This window comes from Sorex araneus, chromosome X, assembly GCF_027595985.1.
Source record: "Sorex araneus isolate mSorAra2 chromosome X, mSorAra2.pri, whole genome shotgun sequence".
NCBI classification, from domain to species: domain Eukaryota; kingdom Metazoa; phylum Chordata; class Mammalia; order Eulipotyphla; family Soricidae; genus Sorex; species Sorex araneus.
Genome location: NC_073313.1, coordinates 195,821,907 through 195,836,616, shown reverse-complemented (window position 1 = coordinate 195,836,616; position 14,710 = coordinate 195,821,907). Strand labels below are relative to the sequence as shown.

Sequence of the window (14,710 nt, the reverse complement as noted above, 5' to 3'; positions counted from 1 at the left end):
TCAAGCATTTCTTTCATTCCCATCTAAGTAAGGGTGAAAACATTTGCTCTTTGTACCCACTAAAACCATCTTCCCTAATCATGATATGTTTCTCTATTTTTAGTAAGTCAGCTTCAAACTTTCTTAGGTCACTTTGTGTAGCATTGTCCCCCTTGCCTCTTTGTTCCCACTCTGCCATTTACTCTCATTCAGTCTTGTCTGATGGTTTTTGACCCTTGCTTAGGTGCAAAACCTCTATCACTAAACTGGTCAAAAGCATTACTGCCTCTCCAAAGTCCAAATTATGATTTCTACCTCACCCTACCCTCCTCCATTACACCTCTGGTAGTTGCTTTTCTTGTAGCTTATGTCTCCATGTCCCCCATTCACTGCCAGCTCCTCAAGGAAAGTGACCCCATATTATACACTAACACTTGATCGAAGAGAACTGTCAATGTTTGTAGACTGAATAGATTGATGCATCTGTTTCAAAAGCTAGTGAACACACTGAACATGTTGGGTTTTCTTTTTAAGACCCGTAATGAATTTGTCCCCATAAAATAACCTTGAGCCTTTTGAAATTTTTAAATTATTTTAGCCAGTACCATACTTTTCAACTTTAGCAAATATTATGATCAGAGCTTTCCCAGAAACAAGCTTGGGGTGTGTCAGAATAATCCAGGAATCAAAAAGGAATGCATGTCTTATGAAAAGTGGGGGCTTAATAGGTACTTGTTGACATAAAGGGCTAAGATTGTGATAGATGATGCTTAGGAAACACTCCTCAAGGTTGAGAGCTCTGGCTTGTGTCTCAGTACTCCTGTTATACAGTTGGGTGGCCTTGGGTTACCCGTTTTACCTATTTCGTTGTCATTGGTAAGATTTGATTTTTATTTTAGTTAGTCTCATTTTATAAACATATATGATGAGGTTTGTACTAGAACAAATTCCAAATGCTCAGAAATGAATAAGATACAATTTCTTACTTCGAGGACTATGTAAATAAGAACAGCTTATACATAAATAATTTCTCTTCGAAAATCTTTAACATAGATGCATCAATATATAAGCATGTGTGGAGTTTCTTAAATGCAATATCTGTAATAATGTATTTTTAAATTTTCAGTTCTGTTTTTTTTCTATTTATGCTTGGGTCAGTTTCTTACCCTGCCTTTCCTGAGGTATCTCATATTAAGAAACTAGCATACGTTCCTCGTTGTTTTATATTTCTCTTCTAGTCATATAATTCATATAAGCTAGTTTTGGGGGATTTTTGTTATTTGTTTGGGAGCCACATTTGGCAATACTCAGCACTCTGCCCTCAGGAATTACTCTTGGCGGTGCTTAGAGGACAATTATGCGATGCCAGGGATTGAGTCTGCATCCATTGTGTACAAGGCAAGAGTCCTACCCATTGTACTATCTCTCCAGCCCCAAGATAGTTTCTATTTTGAAGTTATTGCTTACTCTATAAAAGTCAAATCATATTTATTATTTTTTTGAAGTATTCACTCATTGATACCCCATGGAACTTCTTTCCAGTCATCTAGTATGGCTCCAATTTATTTTCTTTTAAATGACTAGACTTGGACCAGAGAGATAGGTCAATAGGCTACAGTGCAGACTGCATTATTATGAGATGAAAGAGACATATTGTAATATGTTTGACAAAATCCAGGGAGCATATAATACAAGGGAACCCTAGTGTAAATTATGGACTTGAGTTAATAATGCATCAACATTGATTCATCAACTGTAAACCAATGTACACAAAGCATATGACTGGTTACTACAGGGGGAATTGTGGGAATGAAGCAAAGGTGGGGATGATGAGATGGTGGTGGCAATCATAAGGAAACAGGAACTTCCTGCATTTTCCACTCATTTTTCAAAAATACTAACATGATTTTAAAATATGAAATCTTTTATTATATTATTCTTATTATTTTGAATTCATGTTGGGGACATCCCTCAAACTGCTTGGTATTACTCCCAAGTCTGTTCTCAGGGATCATTCCTACTTGTGCTTAGAGAGTGATGAATTTGGGCCTCACTCATACAAGAATTGTGTCCCAGCCCTTTAGGTGATTGTCACAATCCCTCATTTCTGATATTGATCATTTATGCATTTATCTTATTTATTTCATGATTACTAATATTATTATTTTGCTTTGGGCCTATGCTCAGAAATGCTCGGGGCTCACTCCTGGTTCTTCCCTCAGGTATCATTCCTGTCAAACTCAGGGAATCATATGGGGTTCCAGGGATCAAACGTAGGCATGTGGCATGCAAGGCAGGTGCCCTACCTACTGTTCCATATCTCCAGCCTCCTCAATCTTACTATATTTTAAATATTTTTTTTTTGCTTTTGTGGCTTTTTGGGTCACACCCAGAGATGCATAGGCATACTCCTGGTTTTGCACTGAGGAATTTCTCCTGGCGGTGCTCAGGAGACCATATGGGATGTTGGGAATCGAACTTGGGTCGGCTGTGTGAAAGGCAAACGCCATACCTACTGTACTATCACTCCAGCCCCTAAAATAATTTTTAATGTATTTATTTAGATGTTTCATTCTCACCAGCTTCTCTTCATTGTTGTTCTGATAATGGAGGGGAAGACATAAGACAGACATACCCCTGGATGTGGTACTCACATATTTAGTTGTGGGGCTCTAGGGAGTTGCAAATTGGGTTGCAGAATTTGAACTTGAACTGGGTGCTCACCTAGGGTTGCACTTCTTTAGCTGTGGTGCTCACACACATGCTTGCTGTAGTGCTTTCCAGAGGTCCCACTTCCTGACTGTGTTGCCCACACAAGTTTTGGTTGTGGTGTTACCCAGGGATCACATTCATTTGCTGTATTACCTCTATGGTAAGATCATAAATCCCTTGACAGGGATCACAGAGTGGAGCAGCTGGGCTCAGACAGCAGATCTGCAAAGACCATGCTCAATGTATGTGGTGGTACTAAGGATTGAACTCATTTGCTTGCAGGCCAGATGTGCTAATACGCTGAGTTATTTCTGGTTTCTATCTCACTCTTATTAACACAAATGAGCGGCACAACCAGCAGTGCTAATGGGCTAATCTCAGCTCCACACTCAGGGGTTACTCCTAGTATTGCTTGCGGGAACTTGCAGTATCAGGCATTGAACCTGGGGCTCCTGCAAAGTCCATGCTCCAGTCATTGAACTATATCCTGGTCCCATTATTTGAATTCTATTAGTCTTTTCAAAGAACTATTTTTTGTATTGCTGATGTTTCTCTATTGTCCATTTTCTATGATTATTGCTGTTATCGTTTTTCACTTTTCTCATTTCTTTCTACTTAATTTTCTTTTTATTTACTAAACTCTTGAGGTTATTGTTTAAAATATTGATGGTAGTAAAATAAATCAAACAATAAAATGTTGGTGGTATATGTATTTAAGTTTTAATATGTATTTCCAGGTGTCTTTCAAAAATTGATAACTTTGTTTTCATGATTAGTGTTGGAAAGTGAACATTTCTCCATATTGCCAATATTAGAAATATAGAACTTTTCAGTTGAAAAGTGAAAACTTGCATTTTGTTAAATAAGTGACTCAAATAAACTCTGGTCAATGCTAATAAAAATATTGTATACAGGAAGTATCACTTCAACTTACTGTGGTCCTTGGAAGACTCTTTGACAGGGGTGTTGCCAGAGCTAAATTACAAATGGAATCTGGAGAAGTTTGGGGTACTGGAGATTGAACCCCCAGAATTATATGTACAAGGCGAGTTCTCTGCCATAGAGCTACATGTCCAGCCCAGAGATGTTTGTGCTAGCTTTTCTCTAAGATACTTTTAACATCCAAATTCCAGAAATCTAGACATAAAATTGTAAGAAATGGTAAAACTTGAGAATTAGACAATATAAGTAACTTTTCCCCTCTCAATTCAATATGAGAGGAAATGGCAAATGGCAAGAATCACAGAATCCTGAAATGTCTATTGTTGTTTTCTCTAGCAATGGAGACATTCCTACACAGCTTCGTATGACATTTATGACTTAAGTAAAAGGTTAGTGACTTCCTTATAAAATGAATCACACGTTCTAGTTTTATATTTTTAATGTCACTGTGACTTGGTAATTTCATTTGGTAACATTTCTTTTTATCTTTCTTTTTTCCAGTGAGGTGATTAAAGACTATAAAATTCCAAACAACACACAGTGGATCTCATGGGCCCCACAGGGTCACAAATTGGTTAGTAATGGCCCAGATTTTTCTGATTTGGAAGCTACTAGTCCTTCTAAGAAGAGGCCCTTAGCAAGTCAACAGTTGACTACCAAATACAGTGCCATCATTTCATATGTGATTTCACTATCCTGCAGCCAATTCCTGAGCGCTTGTGACCATTTTTAAGGGCATAGTTTATTTCCTGGGGAAATGCTTAGCAAGCACTTAGATTCTCATTTCTGTTAAACTTACTTTTGTTTGTTTGCTTGCTTATTTTGGTCTTTATTTGTTTTGGGACCCTCCCAGTGGTACTCAGGGACTACATTGGCTCCTTATTAGGGCTTACTCCTAGCTTTGCTGGGGGAAACTGGGCCCCAACCAATGTCTCTTGAATGGAAAGCAAGTATTCCATGTCCCTTGAGCCATCTCCAAGAGCCTGTATGTAGTTATTTTTTAAAAGGCATACCTGCCTTATGCTAACTCTCAGATTTTTTTTTCTGTGCCACTATGAACATATGTTCTGTAATGCAAGGAGAATGTCAAAAGTCCAAAATAATCAAACAGAAAGACACAATATTTATCTGCCGTTGAATTCTCCCTCCAAGAATGCAAAAATCTTGGTTTATTCTACCCCACACCCCCAAAGAGGAAAGAAATGCAAACATAGACCACATCCTATAGTGCTGACCAGTCTTCTAGGTCTTCTCATATATTTCAACATTGAAACAATTATGAACTTATTTTCAATAAAGAAAGCATAGTTTTAGAATAATTAGTGGAGCTTTATTTGTTTAGTTTTGTTTTATTGTTGGGGAGGGGAGGTGGTTCTCAGCAGTGCTCAGGGCTTATTCCTGGCTCTGTGCTCAGAGGTCACTTCTAGTGCTACTCAGGAGCTCATATGCAGTGCTAGGGACTGAACCCAGATCGCCACATGTCCACTGTACTATCTCTCTGACCCTATTCAGGGGATTTTGTAGCTCTTATATTTATAATTCAAAATAAAAGGGGAAAGGGTATAAGTGAATCTTCATCTTGCTCAAATTAAATAGGGAACTTATTCTACTTGGATACCAACTATTAAAAGAGACAATGATAATTATTTTTTAAAACTCTAGGAAAAATATAATATGCTGTTATTCATCAATATTTTTTAATCTTTCTAGGCATATGTTTGGAAGAATGATATTTATGTTAAAATTGAGCCACATTTGGAAAGTCACAGGATCACCTGGGATGGGAAAGAAGATGTCATATACAATGGAATAACGGACTGGGTTTATGAAGGTAGAAACTATATATTTTTAGTTCTCCTCAAAATCTATAAGCCTTAAACATTCATTTAAAAATGAGTAAATGTAATGACATTCAAGGTTAGTTGCTTGTTTTAAAATGCCTTGGAATCTCAGTATCCACAAGATCAGGTAGCTCACAAAACAAGCATTTGTTAGCAATAGCTCCTGCTGTCCTCATTGTGTCTCAATGCTCCTTTGTCTTTAAGTCCCCTACTACAAAGGGCGCTTCTGTGTATGCAGGTAGCTTTTCTGCTTTACTGGAGCATGAAAACCTCCAGATTAGCATCAGATGTTTCTCTAACCAGGTTTGCCTACCCCAGAAGTTACTACAGACTAGCAGTCTACAAACTCAGAAAATATTAGGGAAACATTTCATGTCTATAGTTGCCAAGATAAGACACTTTGATGCAATTTCAAATCATTCACCAGGTTGCCTCATGCTTACTCCAGTCATCCTTTACTTCTTACAAAGTTTTCCTTCACAACTTAATTTTAGTTCTTACCCAGTGTGAATCAAGTTCAATTAGATAGATAAAAATTATAGCAGAAAAGAATCACTTTTTGAAAAAGATGTGGTCCAAAAAGAAGTGATTCAAATTAGTCATGGAATTTATTATCACTGGTCATGTAGAGATTGAAAACTTCTTCAAGCATGTTCCCAAGGCGTGACACTTCCTGCTCCTCTGCTCCTTCCTGGAACAGCCAATAGGAACACGACTTCCTGAGTAGATTGGAGGCTCAGGTTCATTTCCAAATCCCATCACCATGTGGTCCTCAGAACCACTCAAGAAACACATCCCCCACCCCAACCCTCACAACACACACACATCCCCAACTCCCCACCCCAGAGTATGGGGAAGAACCTAAACCCTGAATACTGCAGGGTGTAGCACCAAACAAAAACAACACCAGTAAAAGACTTCTCTAGTGTTTTTTTCTAAGGTAAATGATAGCCAGAGGATGTGTTTGTGTGTTCGTGTGTGTGTGTGTGTGTGTGTGAGAGAGAGAGAGAGAGAGAGAGAGAGAGAACAAACTGTTCACAAGTAAAAGAATGATTTTACAGAGTCAATGTGAGCCACTCAAAACTTGAGTCCCTGCAAAGAAATTCTGCTGCTAGTTTTATTGATTTAAAAATGGTCCTTAAGAAGAAAAGAGCACACCCGTTTCTGCATATCCACCCTCTCATCCATTCTGCTGTCACCTTGGAGACTTGTTGCAATCAAAATAGTATGTTTAGAAAATCTGTAGGTTCACAAAAAAAGAATAAAGCTACAAGGTCATGATATGGCCATGTGCACAAACTCCACATTCTATAATTTGTGCCCCAGACCCTCCCGTGTCCCCAAGTAGCTTTCTGCTTTTACTTTCCTTATTTCATAATTATTTACTGAATTGTTGCTTTTGTTTAGGTATCTTTTGTTAATGCCAATACTGTATTTTCTTAGGAAGCTAATTGCATGAAAGGTCACTCTTAAGTATGAAGACAGTTTACCTAATTCAGAGTTGAGGATAAGAATTTTGTTGAGTGGGGCTGGAGTGATAGCACAGCGGGTAGGGCGTTTGCCTTGCACGCGGCCGACCCGGGTTCGAATCCCAGCATCCCATATGGTCCCCTGAGCAACGCCAGGAGTAATTCCTGAGTGCAAAGCCAGGAGTAACCCCTGGTCACACATCGCCAGGTGTGACCCAAAAAAAAAAAAAAAAGAATTTTGTTGAGAGCAAGGATGATAACAGTTAAGGATCAAGTTTTATGAAATGGAATGCTCCCTATTCCTCTGAAGTAGGAGGGTGGAGGATAATTCAGTGCAATTTACCTTGTAATTAGAAAGTTTTTGGGGACCTGCCTATATCAGTTTTCTTACCCACCCATGAGTTGTGATGGTTAACTGAGATCGCCATGTCAATTGTTCAAAAATAACTGATGCAGTCATTAAATGTCATTAAATGTCAGGTGTTCATCATAAATGTTGTATTTTATTATCATTGTGACTACTACTATTATTGAAAACAAGTAGTTGGAAGAAAATACCTTCTTCAAGGCCTCAAGCATTTGAAAAATGGCTGGGATAATAGATTTTTCTAATCCCCAAATTTGTTTCTTTTTGAGGATTAAATCTTACCAACAGACTCCACCCATTCTCCTTGAATCCTCCATTCCTTGGGAAAAGAGGTTTCGACATTTTAAAATCAAGAGACTGGGATTCTTTGAATATCTACAAACACCACACACACACACACACACACACACACACACACACACACGCACGCACGCACGCACGCACGCACACGCACACGCGCGCACGTGCTACCTTTGCCAGAGATGGAGAACAAGTCTGACAGTATTTGAGAAAACAAGATCTTTCCTTTCATTTGCCTCCCTCTCTGACCCTCTTTCCTCACCCATCAGTTTACACACCAGAGGAAGGTGTTAATCCAAGGGAGTCTTCAGTTTCTGAGCTCAGCTAAGGAAATGTTTCTCGGTAGGGGTCTCGTGGAACTCCTTGCCATTCTAAATCCGTCCTTCCCACACCTTGTTTGTGCCAAGAATAGTAAACTCTGGGCACCATATTGGTTTGATAGCCTGGAGCCACACACCACCCACCAGGACCCTGCGGGCTTAGTACAAAATGAGCCCAGTTGGGGAGAGTATGCTGGCATGTTGACTGTTTGAAAAATTAGAAAGGAGAATCAGCCCCTTGTGTGAAATTTACTTTTAGTATGTTTTACAGCATAAATTTAGAGGATTATAAAATAAAGAAAAAATGCAGAGTTTATATTAAATATTGTGTGCTAAAATATTCTAAAATGGTCCAACGGGTTACTTATTTTTACAATCCAGATCTATCCTTGAAGATTTTATTTTTATTCGGTTATATTACTCTGATTTTGGAAGCCCAGCAAATGCAAAGTGGTTCATTAGTTGAACTCTACTGTAATTACTAAAGCTAATGAGAACAATATTTTGAATGCCAAAGCCAATTTATCAGCTACTTCTTGTAACAGAACAATTTATGTCTTTTTTCAGAGGAAGTCTTCAGTGCCTACTCTGCTCTGTGGTGGTCTCCAAACGGCACTTTTTTAGCATATGCCCAATTTAACGACACAGAAGTCCCACTTATTGAATACTCCTTCTACTCTGATGAGTCACTGCAGTACCCAAAGACTGTGCGGGTTCCATATCCAAAGGTTTGTGCTCCTATTCCTAAAGTGGTTCCGTGATTTGATGGGAAGAGAATGGTTTCATTTAATCCTTTCCTGCTAATGAAAATATTGTCAGTCTCTCTTCAACAGCTTGCTGTGATTACTCTTGCTGAAGTCAACAGCATCTGGCAATTTTAAAGTATTTTTATTATCCCAGGAAAGAGTGTGATTTAAGGTTTTGTAATTTCTCCAAAAACTTTGAGGAATGACAAGCCGAAAAAGATGGGGAAAAATGCTTTTGAAAGAGGTAGGGGGAATGAAAATGTTTGAATGGCAGAAAAGAGAGGCTGTAATTGAATCACAAGCTCATCTCATTTGCAGAAGTTGGAATGTGCCCTAGATGAAGCTGAAAGCTTAGTTGTATATCCGGTCTTATCACTAATTAACGGAACACGTGACTAGGACTAGTGGTTCTATTATAGATTTGGCACTAATGTAAATTTCACAGGTCCTACATGGGAAATAATAGTGTCACATCTTAGTTTTCAAAACTGTGCTTCCCCTTGGGGTGTATTTTTATGAAAACCAAAGAGTGTTATTAAGCCCTAAGCTAAGAAAAGGGAATTTAGAAAGAACCAGGAGTCTTTGCTAGTGTTATGATAATAATGTCCATAGCATAACATGTGGAAAAAATCTAATAGAAAAATGTTTTCCACTGTGAGCAATTTAGGGAAGTCAATGATTATTTTTACCAACTTACTCAGTTTGATTTATGAAGTTTTGCCATTTTAGGAAGACAGGAAGTTAAAAGAAAAAAGATCAGAAACAAAATATGGAGCTATCTTTTCAGTGTAATGTTATTTTCAATGGATAAAATTGGCAAAAAAACCCACATATTCTCACTAAAAATATCATATTATTTTTAACTTATTTGTCAAGTAAAGATCAATGCATATATATGAAATCATTTTAAAGATTTCTGTCATCAAATTGATTATAAAGTTCCAACATTGTGATCCTTAGCATGGAAATGATGAACTTCTAATTGGCATTTTTGGTTCTGAGTTTAGGTGAATTCATTTTTTTTTTTAGTTGAATCACCGTGAAATACAATTACAAGCTTTCATGTTTGAGTTTCAATCACACAATGATCAAAGACCCATCCTTCCACCAGTGCACATTCTCTACCACTAATGTCCCCAGTAACACCTTCCCCCCCCCCACTTTCAAGCCCTCCACCTGAAAATTTTCCCCGTACTCTCTCTCTGCTTTTGGGCATTTTTGATTTAGGTAAACTCATTTCCTTGGTGGACTTTGTCTTTAGCTCAACCCTACTGGTCTGTTATTAATTACATATGCTTTTGTTTTGTTTTGAATACTTGGAGGTGTTCAAGTCTTATTCCTGGCTCTGTGCTCAGGAGGTACTCCTAGTTGGGCTTGGGGACCATATGTGATGCTGGGTTGGTTGCATGCAAAGCAGGCACCTTTGTCCCTGAACTATCCTTATAGGTCCATTAAACACTGCTTTCTTCTAGATTAAGAATTGAGTTTAAGAAACTTATCTTTGCAGGACTGAACTGGCATGATAGTACAGTGGGTTGTGGCTCTTGCCTTGCACACAGCTAGCCCTGGCACTACAATGATAGCCTGAACCCTACCAGGAGTGAACCCTAGCACTACCAGATATGACGGAAAGAGAGACAGAACAGAGAGAAATAATGAACAAAAGAAAGAATAAAAGAAAAAGAAGGAAGGGAGGGAAGGGGAAAGGGAGCGATAGAGGGAGGAAAGAAGGAAGGAAGGAAGGAAGGAAGGAAGGAAGGAAGGAAGGAAGGAAGGAAGGAAGGAAGGAAGGAAGGAAGGAAGGAAGGAAGAAAGGAAGGAAGGAAGTTTATCGTCACATAAAGTACATATAATAGGAACACTTGTTATTCAAACAGGAAAGAGTCAGTCCTTCATGTTACATATCTATTTGAAATATATCTACCTGGATATAAAAAGTTTATATTTTATGTCTTTTTATTAAATTTTTAATGTGTTCAGTTATCATAACTTTATAGCTATAATCAGATTTTTTATAAAGAATTTTTTTTGTATTTTGGTCCATGCCCAGTGATTTTCAGGGGCTACTCAAGCTCAGTAACTGAGGTCACTTCAGCTTTGCACAGGGTATTATGCAGTGCCAGGAATTGAATCCAGGCCTCCTAAAAGCAAAACTTGCACTCCAACCCATTGAAATATCTCAAATATCTCTCTACCCCTTTATACAGCTTTAAACTTTTGCTGACATTATTTATTTGTTGGGCTGGAGTGATAGCACAGCGGGTAGGGCATTTGCCGTGCACGTGGCAGACCCGGGCTCGTTTCCTCCGTCCCTCTCGGAGAGCCCAGAAGCCTAGCAAGCTACTCGTGGCATATTTGATATGCCAAAAACAGTAACAAGTCTCACAATGGAGACATTACTGGTGCCCACTGGAGCAAATCCATGAAAAACAGGATGACAGTGCTACAGCTACAGTGCTATTTATTTGTTAATGCAAGTTTTCTATCTTTTTCCCCCCTTAGGCAGGAGCTGAGAATCCAACTGTGAAGTTCTTTGTTGTAAATACCAATACTCTGAACCCAAGCAGCAACTCTTCTGTACAAATTATTGCTCCTGCTTCTATTTTGACTGGGTAAGACTCTTAAGTCAAGTACTTGGTTTATAAACAGTTTCACTGCTTCCAGGGAGAACATGAAAGGATAACTGGCAGATTGATAGCATCATCCCACTGTGTGAAGTTCAAGGAAGTTATTTATTCTTTCATTCACCAATTTCATGCTGAGCGCAACCTAGTGATGGGAGTGTGGAATAATTTCTGGGGTCCTGGGGCCTGCACTTCAGGTTGGGGAGGCAGAAAACAGCCAGAGAAAAAGTGGAAACTGCCAAATGTTGGGTGAAAACAAGATTGGGAAGAAAATCAAAATAACATTGGTGATAGTGCTGGTGAAGAGAGATATGGACAGCCCTCAGGGATAAAATGACACAGAAGTTGTGGGGGGGCTGAGGGCAGACAAATAGCACAGGAAATATGGCACTTACATCGCCTATGGTCAATTCTGGTTCAGATCCCAACACCATATATGGTACCCTGAGAGCTGCCAGGAGTGACTTCTGAGTATGGAGACAGGAGTAAGCCCTGACACCACCAGCAGTGGCACCCTCCTTACACACACACATATGTACACACACACACAAACACACAGAAGTAGTGATATAAAGAGAGAATCTAGCTCCACGGATGACTGGAGATTCAGTATCTGGACAGAGTATGAGCAAGTGCAAAAAACAATAGATATTTTGCTGTTCTTTGTGCAACAAGTTAAGCAGAAAGGACAAGAGTAGAAATAGGGTCATATCACATGAGACTCTGCAGGTGTTGATAAGAGCTAAAAAAAATCAGAAAAGCTGAAAATTAAGCTTAGGAAGCCTCCTGACAAAGATGTACCTCAAGGTATCACTTGGTTTGGGCTGGAAAGATAGTTCAGGGTTTAAGATCCTTTGTCTTGCATGCTTAAGATCTATTTCCAGAATCATGTGTGTGCTCCTTTTGGGGTCTCTGTGTGTGGTCCCTGGGGATGCAGTCTCTGTTTGTGGTCCCTGGGGATGCAGTCTCTGTGTGTGCTCCCAGGGACGTGGTCTCTGTGCTTGCCAGGAACACAGAACTGTCCCCAAGCTGCTGCTCTGCAGGACGGTCTTCGTGACACTGAGTAGTCTCTTAGCATCATTGGGTTCTTCCCAGGTCACTGCCCAGCCCCCGAAGAAGACCCTAAAGCCATCCTGTTTAGTCTCCCCTTGGTAGTGCTCAGGGGTTCAGAGGGGGCTACCCCAGGAAGGATTATTGGCTCCTGAGATGCAGTCCTGGGACTCCGTACTAGGTTGCTTTTACTCGGGGCACCCCAGAGGAGGGCGGGTGAGAACCCTCCCCGCCCCAAGGGACCCAGCCCTGGCAGCTGACCTCCACTATCCAATCACTGCTGGCTTCACGGCTACACAACACATTATAAGACACTTCTTATAAGACAATTCCTACCCATTTTCCATATCTACCACACCATATTTGATGGAGTTCAGACAGTAGGCAACATATCATATATACATATATATATGTATATATATATATATATATATATATATATATATACCTCTCAGAGAGCACAGCAAGCTACTGAGAGTATCTTGCCCACATGGGCAGAGCCTGGCAAACTACCCGAAGTGTATTCGATATGCCGAAAACAGTAACGATAGGTCTCATTCCCCTGACCTGAAAAAGCCTCTAATCATTGGGAAAGACGAGTAAAGAGAGGCTGCTAAAATCTCAGGGCTGGAATAGAGACATTACTGGTGCCCGTTCGAGTAAATCGACGAACAACAGAATGATAGCGATACAGTGATAGTTCCCTGAGCAACCCCCAGAGACAGAACCAGGAATAGCCTTGAAGCACTACTGATGGTGACCCCAAACACTACCCTCCCAAAATATAACTTGCCCTAATAATCCTCAGTAGTCTGAAATTCTGCCCTTGATCACCCTTCTTTCCACACTTTATTTTCCTATAAAGAGAATCACCATGTTGTGTGCAACTAATGGCTCTCAAGTTGCTTTCTACTGATTCCCATTACTTATGTTGGTTTTTCTGTCACTTTCAAATAATAGCTAGTGTATATGGAGTGCTCACTATATTCCAGACACATGGTATTACCTTATTCATATTTAAAGCAGATCTCTCTTTTCAACAGCTAGTCTAAACCCGTTTTTGAGATAAGAAAATAAGGCCTAGAGATTTAAATATTATCATGAAGGAATCGATATTGGAATCTTTCTACCCAGTATGAAAGAGTTTGTAAGTACTATGTGAGAGGTCTCCCTCGCTGCAAATTCAGTTAGTAACCTCAGATTCCTGAAATTGCCACCAGATAAAAGAAGAGACATCCTTCATCTCAGGGTTGCACTTACTACATCCTTACTAGGCTTTGCTCAATGTCTACTCATTTATTAATGTGGTTAGACAGACCTCCATTAACTTGTTCATCCTGAGAGAAAGTTACAAATTAAGCTTTTCTTTTTTTCCTAAAGTATGTCCTACAGAAACAAAAATTGTTCTAGGAAATTTTACAGTCTGCTGTTTAGTGTGGTCCAACCATCTCTTCTATCAGCTCTTTCAAGTACCCAGGACCTCTAGCACTTATGATCTAGTAAAGGATACATCACATTTTAATTAATGACTACAAGAGCAAGAATGACTGAGGTATAAACAAAGGCGAGCTGCTTCATTAGAAGGGGAGACAGGATCCTGGACAAGAAGAAAGCATCTTAGAGAGTCAGGTATAAGGCCATCATGATATAAGGTATCATATAAGGTATCAGGTATCATATAAGGTATCAGGCCCACTCGAAAGGAAGAGCACTGAGGCAGAATGAATTGAGCATGAGGAACATAGGGTCATCCAGGTGAAGCACCGGAAGTCATGGCATAACCTCTTGGTTATCTGGTGCTTCTGCTCTGAAAACGTGAAGCTGAAATAAGCTTTTGGCCTTACCAGTAGCTTAATGTGGTAAGAGCCTGGAAACCTTTCTTCGGGTAGTGAGATGCCACACAGCGAAGAGTGGGAGACTAAGGTCACTGTTCGGGGAGTAGACAGCCCAATCTCTGTTCCTTTTATTCTCATCAGATACTCAAGAGGTTAGCTAGAACTTGTAAATATCCCATACTTTCAACACTTCAATGTGAGACACAGATGAGAGACTTGAGAACCAGAGAGATGAATTCATTTTTTTTACAGTCACACAGCAAATTAGATGGGAGTTGGGAACTAGACCAGAGGCCTGTGCCTCTAGGGCAAATTAAAATTTACAATCTTCCTTCCTTCCTTCCTTCCTTCCTTCCTTCCTTCCTTCCTTCCTTCCTTCCTTCCTTCCTTCCTTCCTTCCTTCCTTCCTTCCTTCCTTCCTTCCTTCCTTCCTTCCCTTCTTCCCTTCTTCCCTCCTTTCCTCTTTCCTTCCTCTCCTCTCCTTTTTCCTTCCTTTATCTTTTTCCTTTTGGGTCATAGTCTGCA

At 39.6% G+C, this 14,710-nt stretch overlaps 1 protein-coding gene across 3 annotated transcripts in view; it reads left to right on the top strand.

Annotated features, from left to right (window-relative positions):
* The window catches only part of DPP4 (dipeptidyl peptidase 4), an 89,090-nt gene that overhangs the window by 29,175 nt on the left and 45,205 nt on the right, over positions 1-14,710 (top strand). For all 3 annotated transcript variants that reach the window (XM_055123296.1, XM_055123297.1, XM_055123298.1), the window contains 5 exons: positions 3,970-4,022; positions 4,135-4,207; positions 5,344-5,464; positions 8,498-8,658; positions 11,179-11,288. In XM_055123296.1, coding sequence (XP_054979271.1) covers positions 3,970-4,022; positions 4,135-4,207; positions 5,344-5,464; positions 8,498-8,658; positions 11,179-11,288 — 518 coding nt within the window. The remainder of the gene's footprint in view (positions 1-3,969; positions 4,023-4,134; positions 4,208-5,343; positions 5,465-8,497; positions 8,659-11,178; positions 11,289-14,710) is intronic.